The sequence below is a fragment of the Diorhabda carinulata genome, chromosome X, assembly GCF_026250575.1.
Source record: "Diorhabda carinulata isolate Delta chromosome X, icDioCari1.1, whole genome shotgun sequence".
NCBI classification, from domain to species: Eukaryota; Metazoa; Arthropoda; class Insecta; order Coleoptera; family Chrysomelidae; genus Diorhabda; species Diorhabda carinulata.
Window position 1 is genome coordinate 24,985,378 of NC_079472.1, and position 19,298 is coordinate 25,004,675.

General features: G+C 31.6%; 3 protein-coding genes across 4 annotated transcripts; 2 read left to right on the plus strand and 1 right to left on the minus strand.

Annotated features, from left to right (window-relative positions):
* LOC130900758 (NF-kappa-B inhibitor-interacting Ras-like protein) lies at positions 1-2,064 on the plus strand. Of its 2 annotated transcripts, XR_009060216.1 has the most exons (4): positions 1-213; positions 271-537; positions 761-1,053; positions 1,424-2,064. XR_009060216.1 is itself a non-coding variant. In XM_057811617.1 (3 exons), the coding sequence occupies exons 1-3, from the start codon at positions 115-117 to the stop codon at positions 1,001-1,003; spliced, it is 609 nt and encodes a 202-aa protein (XP_057667600.1). In that variant the 5' UTR covers positions 1-114; the 3' UTR covers positions 1,004-1,205. The 2 variants fall into 2 exon arrangements, 1 of the variants encoding a protein (XP_057667600.1); XM_057811617.1 differs by lacking the exon at positions 1,424-2,064 and having other exon boundaries at positions 761-1,205.
* A 105-nt stretch (positions 2,065-2,169) lies between these two features.
* Positions 2,170-6,243, minus strand: LOC130900755 (G-patch domain and KOW motifs-containing protein homolog 1). Its single transcript, XM_057811613.1, has 7 exons — positions 6,033-6,243; positions 5,240-5,377; positions 4,969-5,162; positions 4,708-4,912; positions 3,644-3,818; positions 2,870-3,002; positions 2,170-2,723 (listed from the first exon to the last, which is right to left on the minus strand). The coding sequence occupies exons 2-7, from the start codon at positions 5,368-5,370 to the stop codon at positions 2,233-2,235; spliced, it is 1,329 nt and encodes a 442-aa protein (XP_057667596.1). The 5' UTR covers positions 5,371-5,377; positions 6,033-6,243; the 3' UTR covers positions 2,170-2,232.
* Positions 6,244-6,301: 58 nt separating this feature from the next.
* LOC130900756 (GATOR complex protein NPRL2) lies at positions 6,302-12,388 on the plus strand. Its single transcript, XM_057811615.1, has 5 exons — positions 6,302-6,742; positions 6,796-6,887; positions 7,047-7,306; positions 8,911-9,254; positions 9,741-12,388. Exons 1-5 carry the CDS (start codon positions 6,623-6,625, stop codon positions 10,095-10,097), a joined length of 1,173 nt encoding a protein of 390 aa, XP_057667598.1. The 5' UTR covers positions 6,302-6,622; the 3' UTR covers positions 10,098-12,388.
* Positions 12,389-19,298: the final 6,910 nt, after the last annotated feature.

Here is a 19,298-nt window from a genome sequence, read left to right on the forward strand (position 1 = left end):
TGGAAAGCGATTAGTGATGAATGTACTGAGGTTTGTCAACATTTGTGATTTAGAACAGAAGAAGAGCTAAGACATGTTTCATCAGTTCTCTTTCAAAACAAAATATTAACAACAATGGTAAAAATTTCGAAAGTAGTTGTTTGTGGTATGAAAGGAGTAGGTAAAACTTCAATTATAGAACAAGTTATATATGGACATGCTAATACAAGAATGGTAATAAATAATCTTTTACAAACGTTTATATTTTATATTATTTTTGTATTATTTTAGGATTTACATCCGACAATAGAAGACATTTATGTTGCTAACATAGAATCTGATAAAGGTACGAGAGAAAAAATAAGATTTTATGATACTGCTGGCATAGAGTTTTCACAAATTTCCACAGCAAATGGTACAACTAATCAGCAATTACCTAGGCATTATTTAATAATGGCAGATGGATATATCTTAGTCTACGATACAAGTAAGAGTATATCACTGGATGTTTTGATGTCAATAAAGAAAGATATTGATAAAAATAAAGATAAGAAGGAGGTAAGCTTTGCTACTAGCATAAAAGACTTTTGTAATGTTAAATATATTATTTACATAGTGTTTCTTCTTAAAAAGAAAATATGACTTTCTGGGCCAATGAAAATCAATTTAAGTGAATAAAAATTGAACATATATGGCAATAATAAATCCTTCTTTGTCAATTGAAGTCATTCTAGCGCAATAAGTTTTTTATGTTTAATTTACAAAATTTCCACTTTTTTAGGTCACAATTATTGTTATTGGTAATAATTTTAAAGAAGAAATGACTGAAGAAATGGAATTGATAATAAGTAAAGCCAATCAATGGTGTATGAGAGAAAAAATAAAACATTTTGCTGCATCGTCTTTGAAACGGACAAGCTTATATGAACCATTTGTGTATATTACAAGCAAATTAACACCACCTCCAAGTAAAAGTGGTTTTACTCCCTTATCTATGGGAAGAAAAGTGATGAAAGATTCATAAAATCTAACAGATATTATGTTTTGAACTATTGAATCACAAATTATTATTAGGTATATTATTTATTTCCAATTATTATATGAATGTTCTGTACAACTTTATTTTTTATATGTTTTATAACACTATTTTCATCCTTTTATCTATCTATATATTGGTTACTATTTCAAATTCTTAGAAAGATTTGTTAATAAATGTTGTCATTTGCTATGCAATTAATTATTCACAAGCACCTCTAAGTTGTAGAGAGACACGTGAGATTATACGAGGTCTGAGTAATAAATAACAGACTGCGCGTCTAAAGGGCGGGGTAAAAAACGAATAGCGAGTATCTAGATATCTTGTCTATACACGTCCCAAAACACGTTTCTGTCACTATTATAGTATTTGTGCAGTAGCAGTTTGAAACGAACTTGTTCTTTTCAGGAGCAACGTATCAATATTAAACTTCTCGTTAAATTGAAAAAAAAAACTCTGGCTGAGTGCTATAAATTGTTGCAAGAGGCCTATGGGGACAATTCTTTATCTCGTGCGCGTGTTTTTTAGTGGTGTAAGCGCTTTAGTGAGGGCCAAGAGACCAAACCAAATTTAAGGCAATGTTTATAGTTTTTTTTCGACATTAACAGTATCTTGATGACTGAATGGGTTCCAGAGGGTCAGACTGTTAACCAGACTTACTATTTGTCAGTTTTTGCAACACTGCGAGAACGAATTCGTAAAAAACATAACGCGCTATCTGTGAAGCAGTATTTGGCCAGTAAGCACACTCCAGTGCTCGAACATTCACTGTACTCACCAGTTTGGCACCTGGAACTTTTTTTTTGTTTCTGAAGATAAAATCTGTTTTGAAAGGGACCAGATTTGAGTCGATGGAAGCGGCAGGGCTCCGAAAGACATTCACCATAGAAGACTAGAAGCACTACTTCAATGGAGAAAACGTATGGCAAGGCGTGTTGCAGGGGAGGGCAGTATATTGAAGGGGAGCATCTGAATGTAGATTAATTTTCAATTTTGTTCAATGATTTTATAATATACTCAAGCTTTGAATAGAGTAGAAGAAATAAAAATTGATTTTTATTCCAATGATCTACTAGTCAATACAACAAATTTCACCTATGTTACAAAAATATGAAGTTGATAAAGAATATTTGGTTAGAATTAAAACTAGTTGAAATATTTTAAAATTTATTTATTTAAGTATATATAATGAGAATTAGTTGTGCAACAGCTAAAAGTTATCTCTTATTTTTTCTTTTGTATCGATCGTCATCACTATCACTACTATTTCTATTTCTTGATTTAGATTTTTTTCTTTCATAGTCAGATTCTGAAGATGATCTATGTCTTTGTTTATTTTTTGATGATTTTCTACCACTTTTATGTTTTGTCCTGTTAGGAGACCGACTCTTATCCCTATGCCTCCTCTTGTCTTTTCTTTTATGGATTCTTTTGGATCTTCTATCATCGCTATCGGAATCTGAGGAGTTATTATATTTCTTAGATTTGCTTTCCAATTTATTTCTACTTTTGGAATCGTCTGAATATACTTCGTCACTTGAATAATACCTCTCTGTTTTTACTTCAGACTTATCATTATTTCTTTCTTTCCTACTAACCTCATTGCTTTCTTCATATTTCTGAAAGTATCTGTCATTTTTCTCTGATTTTATTTCTGCTTCAATTTTTACTTTTTCAGTTTCCTTATATTCCTCAAATTTTGCACTATCTAAAAATAAATGAATCAATAACATATTTAAAGGTGCAAACAATTTTGGACTACTAGAGAAAGCAGAAAAGAACATTTAAATTAAAGAGGCTGGTAAACACTGACATTTATATTTAATAATACATTGATATATTTTGTAGCCTTACTTATTACTTTGGAATTCTTGGAATATTCTTCTTTTGTAACTGGTACCAGCATAAATTCATTGAAAGTCAAAATCTCACTTTTAAGAGAAGTTTTAACTATCACTCGTCCAGCTTCATCATCTAAACCTTGAACCTAAAAGAATAATCTATTCCAATTAAATGATAAACAAATAAAAATATTTAGTATATTGCCCTGTATAACTCAATATCTTCAACTGTTGATGAATACAATGAGGGTTGCAGTTCTTGAATTTGTCTCTAAAAGTGCTGTTTTAAAGAAGTGACTGAAATATTTTGTCAAATATCAGGGTCAAAACACAACTATTTGAAACTTCCCAATTAGCCCAGTCGACGGAGGCAATTTTTCACCAAAGAATAAGTTATAAGCAAAAAGGTTGATTTTTTTACAAGTAGTTCAAAGTATACTAATTGATTAAAAAAAACTTCAGAGGTCTATCGATTTCCCAAAGTCAAAAAAAAATCATTTTGATTTTCAAAATTTCCCATATTTCAGTCTGGGATGAAGATAGAAGAAAATAAAAAGCGAAAGCAATCCAGGGGTAGAAACCATAAAGCAAGAAATTTTTATAAAAAAGGCATTCAAAAGCTTCCATTTAGGTGGAAAAAGTGTAGAGGGTGACGGAGACTATCTAGAAAAATTGTCAAAAATTTAAGCTCTGTAACTTAATAATAAACATTTTTATAGCAAGATTCCTGTTTATATTTGAACCATCCATGTAAAAGGAACAAAAACAATAGAAGTTGTATATTTACCTCACAATAAGTTCCCTTTTTACTTCCAGCCACTACTTTTGCATAGCTCCCTCTTTTTAGAATCAAAACTTTACCCTCTTTATCACAGGCAGGCTGATGCTGATCTGAACTAGATGGGTTAGCACCCAAACCTAAACCTTTGGGTCTCAGTTCTGGTGCTTGCATTACTGCAGCTCTAAAATGAAATTTGGTTATATATATATATATATATATATATATATATATATATATATATATATATATATATATATATATATATATATATATATATATATATATATATATATATATATATATTTATAATTAGACCATTTAGGTGGTTGATAGCCAAAAAAATAATTAGGTAATTTAAAATAGAAATAAAAATTAGTTATTTCAGAGAGTGGAATACTTACAAACATTAGTTAACATAGAGAAGTCAAAGAAATGGTACAAAATGTCATGTAAAGACAAGTAAGCAAAATAATAGATAAATCAGCTGTGAAAACTGGATATTGATATTAATACAAAAGTGTACCTTGTTTTTGGTCAAAAAGCATAAAGCATAAAAATGGACACAACCCTTATGACATAGAGGATTAAAATCTAAACTACGGACAAAATATTAGTATTAAGAAGAAATGACATAAAATATAAAGAAACACCCTATCAATATTCACGCCTTAACACACAGTTTTTTTGGAAATAAACTCAAAAAATATTTTTTTTTGTGAAAAAACACAATTTAGAACTTTTTTAAACCAGAAATATCCAATCCACATCCTCAAAGGTTTCTATTTGTTATCACCCCTGATTCAACTTCTCTTTTGGTGTAGAACTTTGATGCTATATTATATAAGTGTTATAGCTTACATTTTCATGCGAACGATAAATATCAATGAAACAATTTTATTTATTTTCAATTGTAGAGTGTATTCAAATGTGAAAAATTATAACAGCATAAAATACAAAGGCGCTCAAATTATCTGAGTGTCACAGTTTGGCCTGTTTAGTGTGCTTGAATTAACTCGAGCTTACAAGTTTTGGGGTAAATCAATACTAGTTTAAGCAAGGTGTTAACATACTTTGAAGGATTTTTTCCAATACCAATTCCTTCTTTCCAGCCCATTCCACGCAACATTGCTAGACCAAAGTCATTAACAGGTACATTTTCATAATCAGTTAATGTTGATTCTCTTTCACCATCTAATAGAAGTTCATTTTCATTTTTCATAGGAACAACAAATGTTTTATGTTTTGAATCAGTCTGTTGTAATTTCAATTTGGCATCTAGAACAGCAATCATTCAGAAAAGTATCAAAACAATACAATAACTTAATACTAACCTCTAATTACTTCTCTCGTGGCCAATTCTTCTATTGTTAATTCTGAATCGGGCCTTGTATCTTCCACTTCCTCATTTACAGCTTTCGTCACATTTATTTGCTTCCCTTTTATATCTCTTACTCTGTCCAAAAGGTCCTTTTGATTATCCTTCAAGGGTATAACCAAAGGTGTTTTTGTAATTTCCTTGGGTTCACTATAATGAAGTAAATTGAGAAAATCTGCAGGAATGATACACATTTCATAAAAATAAAGATACTGAAAAAAACTTACTGCTTCAATTTTATAGATTGCTCTTCTAGACAGACTATATAGTCAACCGTTTTTTCTTGAGGTTTATTAATTGCTGGTGGTTTCTTACTCAATTTGTTGAAGCCAAATGAAATTTTTTTCTCTGAATTCATGTTAGCACTTTAAAAATGATTAGAAAATTAAAAAACTGCATGTAATGTAATATCAGAAAACTTTTGTTTTATTTTCTCAGGTAATATTTCACACAGACATCATCGTTGTACCTCGTAGTAAAAACACAATAATAAAATTTGAAAAGTAAACTGACATTAAATATAAATACTTGCTGTATGCACCATCTGTCACTATTTGGACAATGTCAGCCACCCGTTCATCCAGTGGAGTATGTAATCATTTTTACCAGATTTTACTTAAGGTACTCAAATTGTCTAAGTTTTCCATACCTAAATACATAGAGCATACCAAGGTATGTAGCTCTGGTATTTGAATCCTGCTACTGCACTACAGACAGAATTTCTCTTTGCTATGTCATTTTACGGGTGTATTCCATTAAGCGTTAACGGCGCCTGAAATACTCTTTTGGACATTCAATATAGTAACTACGATCGTTGTGGTCGCGGTTAGAACGTCATTCATGGCGTCTAGACTAACGTTCACGACGACCCATTTCAAGAAGTAGGTCGAAGTGTGCATTGAAAGAATTAGCAGAACTTGTGACGTACCACCAAATATTTCACTATCGTCACAGGAGTTCTTATTATTTCACTTTAATATAAAACAGTTGAGGACTCCACTAAAAAATTCAATAACTTACAAATTATAATGTAACCTCTCAAAGCTTTCCCTTTATTTTTTCTATTTTGCCGTTCCTTAATATTTATCTCAATGCTCAAAATGCTTCATAATCAATTCCACTTGGGTTTACGATTATAGCGCTCTAGGCTAAGTGGAACGGAATGATCGTGGTCGTAAACGTGATTGTCGTGAGTGCTTAGTGGAATGCACCCAAAAATCTCAAAATATGCAAAGATTATATACACAGACAAATATGTCTCTTCTTCTTTTTTAATGACAACTATAGGTAGTTTTATATATGATAATGAACGATAAATATTTACTTCCTAAAATATGGTTACTGTCACATGAATAACTGTAGTTTACTCATACTTTTTAAAATTTTTGAAATCACTATGGTGTGTGTAGGTAGGATTCACTATGTGAAGCAGGTGTGAGTTTAATTAATAAATGTCAAACGCACCTGAGGTAGTGACAGGAGAATTTCGAAATATTTTGTTATATATGAGATTCGTATCATGTTTTTGTTTATCCCGTTTATTTAAATTTAAAATTCAATATATATCATCTCAGTATATTTTGTGAACGAAATTTATTTTCATATTTGTAATGGATGTTGAAACACAATTTAAAAAAACACGTATAGAAAATATTAGAATTGATGGACCCATTCGTTGTATATTTTTTTGTGAATTCCATCACACTGCCGGTCCTATAATATCGTGTCAAGTAATTCAAATCAATAACACACCAAATATTTAGATAACAAAAGTTTTTTGTAGGACCCAGAAAATTTTATTTCCAAAGAGCTGTTTGATAGTATTAGCGTATATATTATAACTAAAGCAGAATTACAAAGAAGTGTTATTACAGTGTATGTAAAATTTCTTTAATTAAAACTAAGTTTATATTTTATATTGACTATACCCTAAAAAAATAATTCTGTATATTATCAAACATGTATGGAAATGGCTATTTTTATGAATATTATTCATTCTGAAAATCCTTAACCTAAAATTCATAACATTTTTAGGACACTTCAAAATTATAAAATTCTTGGTTTTCCCATTCGTATAGATGATAAAGATAAATATGTAAGAAATGCATTCCATTTTAATTTATGCTTTGTCTGTGACAGTGATGCTAGAACTGTACAATACGAATCAGTTGTCCAAAAATTTTCAGATTATTTAGTAGCAAGAGAAATGGAAAGTAGTTTCTTATCACAAGGCAAAGTTAGTACAAAACTGGCACCACTTTTAGCTCAAGTTAAAGAAGAACTCAATACAAAAGGTTTGTTACATTTTAAACGTAATTTTTTCATTTTACTTCTACTTCTTTTGTTATGAAAATATGATAATCAATTATCAACAGAATAGACGTTACAAAAAAATAAAATCAATTAGAACATTTGTTAATTGTATATATGGAAAAATTTGTTATTGTTACATTAGTACACTTCTGTTCACTGAAAAAGCATACATTTTGCCTGCCTAAATCAGAGTTCTTACCTTATTGCACTGTCGTTGTTAGTGACATGTAATTCAAATATTAATTTGAGTTCAGTTGAAGTAAAAGTCTATTTAATGCCTTCCAAGTAAACTGAAATTCAGAAAGCTAGCATTATTACCAAATTGGAAGATGGCTGGTCTATTAGATGACTGGCAACTTATATAGGTCTTAATGGGAGTATTATAGCCAGAGTGAAGAAGCTATGGGAACAAGACGGGACCTTATGCTGAAAGGTTGGGTCTGGAGGAAGGAAAGTTTCAAATAAAACACAAGATAATGCATTGATTACTTTTTTAAGAGAACATCGCATTGAATCGGCTGTTAGTGCTGCATATGAAAAAACTTTCCAGGATCCTGTCCTACAGCATGTAGACAAATTACAGCTTTGGATTTGAAAAAGTGGCTCAACAGAATGGAGCTCTAATTAATAACTAACAAATTTGTTTTATATTCATTCTTTCATTGTCAAAATCATTGCCAGGGTCTTTACTGAAATCAGACTGGAAAGCAATCGAATACGTGGTTCTAGTATGAACTAATACAATTTGTTTCAATGTATTCATTCAGTACCTCTGTTTGATAATAATATGAAAAGACTTCATCGTTTTACCTTTGTTGATTCATTGTAGATCACTATTAGCATTTTTCGTAATGCCCAAGGAACACAGTTAATAGATTGTATTTTAAGGGTGATTCATCACTTATTACTAAATATTTATTAATACTATGCATTAGAAAATTGTTCATTGAGCATAATATTATGAAACAAAACCACTTGACAAAAAGAAGGGGGGATGGTTCATGGAAAAGGCAACATTAGGCTATGTGCTGCAGGGAGGGAGGGGTCCCAAACGGACTATAATATGACCATGAGGCTCATAAACACTCCTTATATACTGGGTTTTATTTTTGCTCCAGTGCTGGAGTGTATTTCAAGTTTCTTATTTTCTCTTAACATTTTATTTTTATTTTCGTGAACATAATATTAATAGATGGTCATTGCAGCTGTAGATTGTCATCTGCCTATTTGCAATGTATGGTCAGGATTTTTTCCCTAGTGATATCAACTTTTAGGAAGAACTTACAATGTGCATGTTTTTAGACATTGACGTATTTATTAATCAGTTCATGATATGAATTTTCAAGAATTTCAGTAGTTTATGTGTGAAAATAAACTATACATGTATATTTTATTATTTCTTCCTTATACTTGTTCTCAAAGAGGTAGAGAATGTACTGTTTTCAATTATTTATTTTAAAATTGATTGCTTTCTTTTATTGACTAAGTATCTATTTTTTTCATTACTTCATTTTTGGTTTCTAGTGGAATTTCAGTTTTTCTTTTTTTTTGATGATGTCTTGAAATAATAAAATATCTTTTGTAGGTGAATGTGCTCTAATAGAGGGAGCAACAACAACACATTTAAAAGTATGCAGAATACGATTAGATCCATCACCTGTTAAGGATCATCAAGTACCTATATTTATCAAGGAAATTTCTGAACAGCCATGGGATCTAACTACTCAACAAGTCACTCCTTATATTGATGGATTTAATCATATTGCCAAGATAGCGTCCCTCTCAGATGTCCAGAATAATTTGGTAAAAGCTTGTATACAGAATTTGGTATATTATGGAGTTGTTGCTTTAGTACCATTGTTTCAATATGGAAACGTATATTGTACAACTCCAAAATTGAAAATGATGGCACAGGACCTTGAGTTACAGGTAAAATGATTTATATAGCCTAGTTAGATTGGCAGAATTGTGTGGTGATAAAATTTGTTGATATATAATGATGTATAAGCTGTTCATGTGAACTCAGTAATCATGGTGGATAAGTCCACATTCTCTTTCTTCATTACTCTTGTAGTAACTTTTTTTAAATTCTTTCCATTCGGTTTGTTTATGTTTGTTCGTTTATTCTATGCTTTTAGTGAATTACATGTTAATCATGTTGAATTTCTGCATTCTCTTGATTAGTTTCAGTGTAATAAGCTTTAATTATTATTCTCAACTAGAAATGAGTTGATAATATGGGACCAAAATTTCTAATTGTACATTTATTGGTGACAGGATATTTTGAATTAACTTCTTTTGAGGAAATAGGAATATAGAGAATCTTCAGTTTTATGAAATTGGTCCAAATATCAAATCGAACCTCTGGGAGATTGATTTGGATTTGCACTAATCTAATGCAATAATTTTTTTCAGTGTAAATGTCTAAATTATGTTACAAAATCAAAACGTCAGTTGCCGACTGTAAGAGATGTGTTTCGTTTATATGCAGCTATGACTAGAGGGACTACTATACGAGATCTCTGCATCAGATTCAATCCATCCAATCTAAGAATTAACGAAAGGAAATTGGTACAATTTGGAGTTTTAGAAGGTATAATTCGTAGAGTTCATAAATACCCCGTGCTTTTAACAGATGAACCTGACGAATTAGAAAAAAGTCTTTCCGGGGAGTCGAGTCTTGATGAACTCTGTTGTTCCATTGGGGTTGCTTCACAACAACTAGAAGATCAATTGGAAAGGGATCATAATGTTATGTTATTATGGAAGTAGATTAATTCTTATTATGAATAATTTTCTGTGATAGCTATATATATATATATATATATATATATATATATATATATATATATATATATATATATATATATACGTTGTAAATTTATCACAATTAACATGCGTTGTTATATATAAAGTGATAGGAGGCTCAGTATATCCATATAGTTTGCTACAGTTTAAATGAGACTTAGCCATCCCCCTTTTAATAACAAGGAAAAATTAAATACATAAGACAAATTATAATAACCATTTTTTTAATATTACACATTTTTTTTTATCCAGTGTATGCCAATATTAAACAGACCAATATTGGTAGATGTAGGATAGTGTGTTTATCGAAATTTCTTAAGAAATGTTTTGAAATCCTGATAAATCATATATTATCTGTTGCTTTATGTTCATTGGCTCTAATTGTAAATTCTTGCAAATAATGCGGATCTTTTTGTGTTTGAGACTATTATTTGTAATAAACATTCCTGATTTTTTATACTAGATGGCAACATTAGTAGCAATAGCAGAATGTATTTGGAAGTTTAAGGTTTTAACGTGACCGACATTGCCTACTGACCGCCATTCCCCCATCTTACCCTATTTTTTTTTCGCTTCTACATGGCTATTTCTTACTTCTAGTATAGCAGTATCGTCTGCAAAGGTATCTAAAGTGACAAGTTCAGAGTAGACTACCTCTTGTTTAATTCTGTGTCTGTGTGTTACTGTGTAGGAAAGTACACCATCATTTCAAATTTCAACTCTTTATGCTAAACTTTACCAAATACCACGTCAAGAAATATTGTGGAAGAGCCTTTTTTTCTGCTAGCGCCTTTTCTGTTACATTTGTAATTTGGTGGACCTAATCGATGGTTTAGTGGTTTTCTCTAAACTCAAACTGTTGAGATGGGATCAGATTATACTTTTCTATAATGGGTTTTAGGTTGTAGGGATCATATCTTCCACATCAATGCTATATATTTTAGATTTTACACATTAATTAGATGTATCAGTGTAACTGTTGCTTTTCTTGGTGGTTGCCTTAGGACTTTACCAGTAATGTGATCAAATTCGGGACGTTTTCAAGAATTTATGTTTTTTCTAATCTCTTTTATAATTTCTTTAGGAGATGTCAGCTGAATCTCTGCTTCTTCTTCTGCCTTTCCTTGGTCAATATTATCATCTTCATTTGACTGAATACTGTCCTGTAGATGTTGCAAATCTATCAGCTCCTTTTAATTATTTTTTGCCCATATGCCATTGGTGGTATTTGTATAATAGACTTTCCATTGCAAATAGTCTGTGCTGGCATCATTTGTTAATTCATTTAGGTAAGTAGTATTTGATTTATTTTTACCCTTAGTGATATCTGAATAGCATTATTTAGACTTCGTCCTCTCAATAGAGGCTCTATATTGATTTCATTTAGTTTTCTCTTTTCAAAGATTAGGTTTTTAATTTCTTGTGGATAGTTGTTCCCTTTTGTTATCTGTCTAAAAAGAGGTGTATTGTTGTATTTGTTTAACGAATAATTCGATCTCTGTATCTAGATGATCCTTATTTATTAAAGGTACTGCTAAATCAATTTCTTCTTCTAATTCTCACATAAAACTAAGCCAGTCTGTTAGTTTATTTATCAATTTTGGATTATTTGTTTACTATGATCTGATTTGAGGTCCCATCCTTCTTCAATTTGTTTATAGCTTAATGATAAGTTTCTTATGATAAAGAAAAAACATTTTGTAGTTTTCCAAATTATTTAATTTCTATACATCGTATAATCATATAAATGTAGTATTTATTGTTTATATATACAATAATTGAAGAGTAAAAAGGTATAATTCTAATGGAGATTTGAAGTGATTACATGCATTGGAGTGTTTTCCTTACAGGTTTCTGTCAATTGGTTGACACGAGATAATATTTAAATTAATTAAAACCGACTATGACTACAAAATTATTTACGTGACTTTCTACACAACTAGAACATACTGAACTAACATAGATTATCACAATCATATACTATCATGTTACATATACTAAGTTGGTCATAATTAGTATATTACCAAGTAATTGTGGTACCATGTAATTGTTATTTTAATAAATAAAATAAACTGATAGATGTCGCTGAGCAGTTAATTGTGTTCGAAACATTTTTTCTTTTTAAATACAATAAATTCAATATAATATATCCGAGTTTCTGTAGCATTACACAATTGTATTTTTTTTTTAAAACATTTGTAGTCTTTATTGTAAAAATAAAATTTGTATAATAAAATTACTGATATAAGTGGTGATTAAAGGTGTATTAAAACTAAATTACCTATAATTTGAGAATAATAAATAAAACATGTTTAATTATGAATATGTTCCAGATCTACTTCACTGACCATTACCATTTAGTCTATGTGCTGAAAGTTATTTCGAAATCAACATACTGTAATCTGGTATCAACTACTTTCAATACGGGAAAGTACCCCAATATAAGATAGCTCTGAAGGAGTTGTTAGGAAGCCATGTTTCATGTAGTATGTTTTAAACGGCCTTATAAATGCCACGTCCATTGGCTGGAGTTTGTGTGTGTGGGAAGGGAGACAAACTATGATAACTCCATTTTCTCTGGCCTTTAAAATTACATCAATATTTCTTACATGGGTTTCATCACCATCTAAAACTAAAACAATGAAATCCCTCTGGAGTCGGTTTAACGTCGTCTATGAAATCCTGCAGCCAGTCAGTAAAAATATGAGCTTGAATCCATTCAGACTTATAGCATCTTGCGATGGTTACTGGCGGTGTGCTATCCAAACGTTCATATTTTGCCTAGAAACTACTATAAGTGGAGGAATAAATATTCCTGAAGGGTACATACATCTGACTAGAGTCATGAGAATACCCGTTTCTTGTGCAGATAACGTACCAAACTGTTTTTTGCCTTTTACTGCAATGACTTTTGAGCGACGTGACTGGACGACAGTAATTCCTGTCTCGTCGACATTGAACACTTTATGTGGTCTCCATTGAACTTTTCTCTGCTTAGGCTCTAACAAGTCATAGAAACGAGTAAACATTTTTCTTAGAAAACCCCTTGACTCTTGCTAAAGCAATGAATAGCGTTGGATGTCTCTTCAAACAATTATGTATCCATTTTTTCTCAGCTACCCCTATGGCAGGGCAAAATGGTGTGTAATGTTATTTTTTACAACAAGCTGGAAGGCTTAATATTATTCTTCCATTATCTTACAATACAAAACTAACTTTTCTTCCAATTCATCTCCCAATATACACCTTCGACCAAAAGGTATTTTACACAGTTCTTCTACATTCTTTTCTTTGTTTTTAACATAATTTTCCAAAGTCGATTTCCGAACATTAAAAGTCTTAGATGCGTTTAAAAACCCCATTTGCTTCTCTCTAACAGTTGTAACAGCTCTTCATTAATTCAACGTCCCATTTCTTCCTCTTCCTTTCCATGTTTGGCATTTGAAAATAATACGAAAAATCAGGCAAGGTTGCTCCTAATACCAGATATCTGATATTAGGGCCCTCAAGCTATCCTATATTAGGAGCCGCCATGAGCACGGAATGAACACGGTATAAAAGTTCAAAACAATTACGTTTGGTGGTAATAGTATCCAAAACAAAACAACTCTGCAAAAACTGTGAACTAACAAAAACTTTCTCAAAATTCTCAAAACAACAAAAGTAATACATTGGCTACTGCGAAGTGGGATGACGGAAGCGAGGGCTTCAAGTTTACATGATCGCCGCTGGGCTGCAGCACTTACTAGAACCAGAACATAGGCATCCGGATTTAGGCGCCTAATCGATAATCGACTAATGTATTGTTTCAATTGATGGATCTATGCGTTAAATAAAATTCGAATGCATAACACTCACCAATAAGATAAACAATCAACATGACTTTGCGAAAATATGTTATAGATTTCATGAAAAATGACTTTTACAATGTTAATCTGTAGGTGTTTAAATCGGATGATTAATACAAGATTTACTATTTGAAGAAAATCGAGTTGCAATTAATAAAAACCAAGGACATTCCAAATATTTGCTAAACCTACAAATTATCCAAATTTACTGAATTAAGCTGGGTTTACACTATATAGCTGGAGAGCTATATAAAAAATTAGCAATATATAAGTTACAAATATCTCTGCTATGAGTAAATTTGATGCCATTCCGTGTAGCAGAGCTACATATAGCTTAGGTGTTCAGTTCCCAGCCAGATCCCGAAGAAGAAGGTGGCTCTTGCAGCAGGCGCTTCTTTCACCGCAGCTACTGTGATATTTTCAACAGAAAAAATATGCTTAAATTTACTATATACCAGATCTCCAGTGTCACTTTTTTAACTTGTAGTAGAGCTGTAGCTCTGCTATATAGTGTAAACCTTGCTTTACCCTACTCCAATGTGGCACATGTACGTAAATAAACCATAGAGTTCCTAGATATATACCGTGAATAGAGATTTGGTTAATACATAGAAAAATAAATACACAGATGTCTGCAAAACCCGTGATTATGGACGATAGAGAAAAGGTAAACAATTTTAAAAGAAGTGCCGAATATTATAGATAAAATACGAAATAAAATCACTCTTTTCTCATAATAATGATTTTAGGTTACATTTTTTAATTCGGTATACAAAGATTCATCTACAATTGCTACAGTCATACCATACCCTTTGTTTACACCAGCACCATTCCGGAAGGTTTATCAACTGTTATTTATTGTATACAGCCGGACACTTTTTCAACTTTCCTCCCACAAGAGTATGGATTGTAAAAGTAAGGAGAACCATCTTGAATGTGTGAAAATTGGAAAACTGTCGATCTATAAACAACAAATTATTGCTCGAAGACTTGCTAAACTAGCGCTACTGTAACAAGTAGAAATGATGTGAACTTTGGTCATTATATGGTTGTGAATTAATTGACTATATTCTTTTTCTTTCTTTAACTGGCGGTATGGTCGGTCCTTTGAGAACCAGGGCCTTCTCAACAATTGGCTGCCAATCCTTTTTTTCCTGAGCATGGTGCCTTCAACGTCGAACCCCTAGCTGGATCAGGTCCCCCTCAACGTCCTCCAACCAGCGAAGGCAAGTCTTCCTTTGAGTTGCCATCCTCGAGGAATTTCTTACATGGCACTGCGTGGGTATCGAGAAGGCATTCTCTCCACCTCAGACGCGCCTCCTGGATGAACGCCACCAAATCTGGCTCGCCATATCTCTGTCTCAGCTCAGCATCCCTCCGGATTCTCGACGTACCGTTCTCGTAGACAGGGCCAAAAATCTTTCGTAGGATCTTACGTTCCCAGCAGTTCAAAATCCGCTCACTTGTCGTCGTCATAGTCCATGTCTCGCATCGGTATGTGACTATGGGACGGATTATTATCTTGTAAATTGTGAGCTTTGACCTTCGTGAGAGCCCTCTAAACTTAAGCGCTCTCAGGACTGCCCAGAAGCATCTGTTCTCCGCAGCAACTCTTGTCTTGATCTCCGTTGTCACATCATTGTTTTCAGTAATTAAGGCCCCGAGATATTTGAATTGGTGGCACACAGGGAAGCAATGTTCTCTGACTTGGAACGTGGTTAGGGTGGTTGGGGTTCTCCTTGAGGTTGTCATGTACATGATTGTTGGAAGATGTTTTCAAAGTCCGGCGACAGATGGTCTAAATTTCGGTTTTCATTGGGGTACTAAAACAGCTTTATATAAAAATACATAGCGAGTCTTTATTACGAGGAGAAATGGAGTATATGGTTTTATATGATGATACCATTATATTAAAATAACATCACATGGTACATTTTATATAGATCACATCTATTCAACTTAAATTTCATTTGTTTATTAATAAGCGTTCATTCGATTTCCCATTTTCATTACAAAATGTCACATTTAAAAAGTTATGTTTTATTAAATTGGCTAATATTCTCAACCATCCATCATGTTATTCAACATTACTAAATCTTAAATTGGTTTATATTTTCTAGACGTTGAATAAATTGAATGAATTTATTCAGAAGAATAATTATTTCACAAATGAAAAAACGAATTATCCATATTAGCTTTTTCACATTTTTCATAGTCCAGTCAATATAAGCTTTTGACTTTTTTTTCGAGCGCATACGAAGTTGTGCATACTTGTATTTTTATGTGAGGAATTCAATTCTAAGTTTATGCTTCGATATTTTTGGTTTTTTAAACCAAATCAAGAATTTTTTCGTTATTGAGCGATAAAATTAAATTTTTGCCAATGGAAAGCTTGTGAAATTTACTAATTTTTCTGGTTTAAGCAAATTTTTCGCTGAAAAATGCAATATTTTACTTATTTTTTTGCTCGTGTAAAATTTTAGTCATAGAAAAAATTAAAATAGTCTAGAGTGAGAAAAAGTTTCATCATTTTCACTTGATAATATCAATATTTAATATGTTATTTACCATCTGTCCAAATTATAACATAATTCAACAAAAGTTATTCGTGATTCATTTACTTTCGCCGTCGCCAATTTTTTAGCTCGTGGAGTGAAATTTCAAATCACTCCCAGAGTGCCAAATCAGTATGTTTCATAAAAAAAATTTTTTCAATCCTTTCTTTGGTCATTGGAAAAAAAATAGACTTCAAGAAAAATGGTCTGGCAACTACAATTTTCGATATTTTAGGGTAAACATTTACCCCATTTGAATTAATTATATTGTTAACACCCCCTTGAAATTTTATTTACGTGTTACAAGCTTGAGAGGGTCAAATCCTCTGTTGAGCTGGCAGCAGAGAGAGAGAGAGAGAGAGAGAGGGTGGGAAAGAGAGAGAGAGAGAGAGTGTGGGAAAGAGAGAGAGAGAGAGAGAGAAAACAGCGAAATTGACTGGACTATTAAGATAATAGGATAATATACAAAAAAACTTTTTTATGCCTTTTATCTAAAGGCAGTAATAAATTTAACCTCAAACCAAATATCAAAATATTATAATGGATGATGAGAGATGCATTAAGCTGTATGTTGAATGGACAAAAAAGTATATGCATTAAAAAAATTTAGCAGTAGCACAAAATACGTCAAACACTACCTATGTTATTATAAGGACGATTCACTAACTAACTATCTAAGTAAGACGTGTATGTATAGATTGATCTTTATCCTATAATATAATACATGGAATAATGGATAAAGAGCAAAGTGATTGTCTCATCAAGAATATAGAAGATACATCTCACTAAGAATGTTTGGCTCACAATAATTCAAATCTTTTCAGCTACTTAACTTTCCCCATTCATTCTACATAAATAAATATTTCAGATCTATCTATTATGAAGCAGTTTCAGAAATAATTTGAAAATATCTAGATTATTCAGAGCTCTTTACTACTTGACAGGTTTTAAATTTGTTCAGGGCAGATTTTGTTCTTGATTTTTTTCTCGAAAGTATACCTAAGAAGGAGACTATTTTGGAAATTTAAGCCCAGTATGACTAACACGAGAATTTAAAAAAACATCTGTTTTAAACTTAATTTCAATAATCTGTACCTCAGCTTTCCTATTACTTAAAGACCTCTATCCAACGATATTATTTTAAGTAAACTCCATTAGTTAAATTTTTACGGTTTATAAAAACTATTTTATATACCGATTTCGACGTTAAGGCACGGCCAACAGTTTCCATGAAGGTACACTTGAATGAAATTTACTTAACTTCTGCTTGATTACTCATTTAAGGTTGTAGCTACAACCAATTGAATTTTAAAAAATCGTTGTTTTCTCCGAACTCCGATTTTCTCAAAACTTTCGAGAAAAGTGCTGTGAAAACCCTTGAAATATAAATTAAGGAATTTAGCTTCAATGAAATTTACTAAACTTCTGCTCGATTACCCAATTAAGGTTGTAGCTACAATCAATTGAATTTTAAAAAATGGTCGTTTTCTCCGAACTCCGATTTTCTCAAAACTTTCGAGAAAGGTGCTGTGAAAATCCTTGAAATATTAATTGAGGAATCTAGCTTGTATAGAAGTTATAATTTTTTTGATATTTCCAAAATTGCTATATTGAGAATAATTTTTGTTGATAATTACGTATTATTATTATTATTATTATTATTTATATTTATTCACAAGTGAGATAAATATTTTCTGTTTATGAATAAAGCTTTGTTAGTAATCATTTGAGAGAGAGAGACAGAGAGAAATAAGCTTTATTGTCAATAGAAAATTTTACAATTTGATTGTAAAAGCGACATAATTTTATATTAGATAATATGAATGGTGAATTGTAGAACTCTGCTACAGAATAATGAGGTCTTCCAAGCAGAAATGCCTTGGTTAATCTTCGGAAGTATATTAAATGTATTTGCCATTTTTTATTCTGAAGGTAGTTGATTGAATAATTTTTTGGCACTGAAGAAGATGGAATTTTTCACCAGATCAGAACTAAGTATAGTTAAGTAAATGTCCAAATTCTTTCTTCTAGTAGGGTAGCTATGAATGGGTCTCTCAGTTGAGTTGTGGAGGGTTTGCGAACCAAACAAAAGGCTTGTAAAATGAAAAGAGCACGCAGAGTTAAAATTTTGTATATTTTTAAATAGAATTCGCAATGCATTCTATTACTTAAATCATAAATATAGTGAATAGTCCTTTTTTTTTCAATTAGAAGATAGATTCGAAAAGGTGCAAACTACAAGACCGCCTCAAAGGCTAAGCATAGTGAAGATGCGATTCGAACAACGAGTAGTAAGTTGTTGAAGCAGTACGAGAATCGAGATGTTTAGACACAGATTTAATAGCAAAACAAGCAGAGGATAATTTTTCTCTATATCTACAGACCGTTTAAGGGCACCATCAATATGTAGACCAAGAAACTTGATCGAATTTGAGGATCATATTAAGTCATTGGTCTGTTTAAGAGGTTGTAAAGCTGATTCCTAGAATAAAACTTAAGTTACCAGGTTACAATGGTGTCATCTGCGAATAAAGTGAATTTACCATTAATTCGTAAGTCGGTGACATCATTAATGAATACCAAAAAAAGTATTGGACCCAAAACTTAACCCTGAGGTACACCACTGCCAAGTGGAAAATTACTTGAACCTTTACCATTAGCTCGTACCAATTGTTTTCTACATTCACGGTAAGATACAAACCATTTTAAAGGACAAAGGTCTCAATTAAATACTTTGCGCTTAAGAGCTTGTTGTTGTTAGT

Bases quoted from the DNA above. Each gene is read 5' to 3' on its own strand.
- LOC130900755 (XM_057811613.1), bottom strand. From the start codon at position 5,370: ATGAATTCAGAGAAAAAAATTTCATTTGGCTTCAACAAATTGAGTAAG. The intron at 5,163-5,239 runs GTAAGTTTTTTT...ACTTCATTATAG, and splicing joins CAATCTATAAAATTGAAGCA to TGAACCCAAGGAAATTACAA. The intron at 4,913-4,968 runs GTTAGTATTAAG...TTGCTGTTCTAG, and splicing joins CACGAGAGAAGTAATTAGAG to ATGCCAAATTGAAATTACAA.
- LOC130900756 (XM_057811615.1), top strand. From the start codon at position 6,623: ATGGATGTTGAAACACAATTTAAAAAAACACGTATAGAAAATATTAGA. The intron at 6,743-6,795 runs GTAATTCAAATC...AGTTTTTTGTAG, and splicing joins GTCCTATAATATCGTGTCAA to GACCCAGAAAATTTTATTTC. The intron at 6,888-7,046 runs GTATGTAAAATT...TAACATTTTTAG, and splicing joins CAAAGAAGTGTTATTACAGT to GACACTTCAAAATTATAAAA.
- LOC130900758 (XM_057811617.1), top strand. From the start codon at position 115: ATGGTAAAAATTTCGAAAGTAGTTGTTTGTGGTATGAAAGGAGTAGGT. The intron at 214-270 runs GTAATAAATAAT...GTATTATTTTAG, and splicing joins GACATGCTAATACAAGAATG to GATTTACATCCGACAATAGA. The intron at 538-760 runs GTAAGCTTTGCT...CCACTTTTTTAG, and splicing joins AAAATAAAGATAAGAAGGAG to GTCACAATTATTGTTATTGG.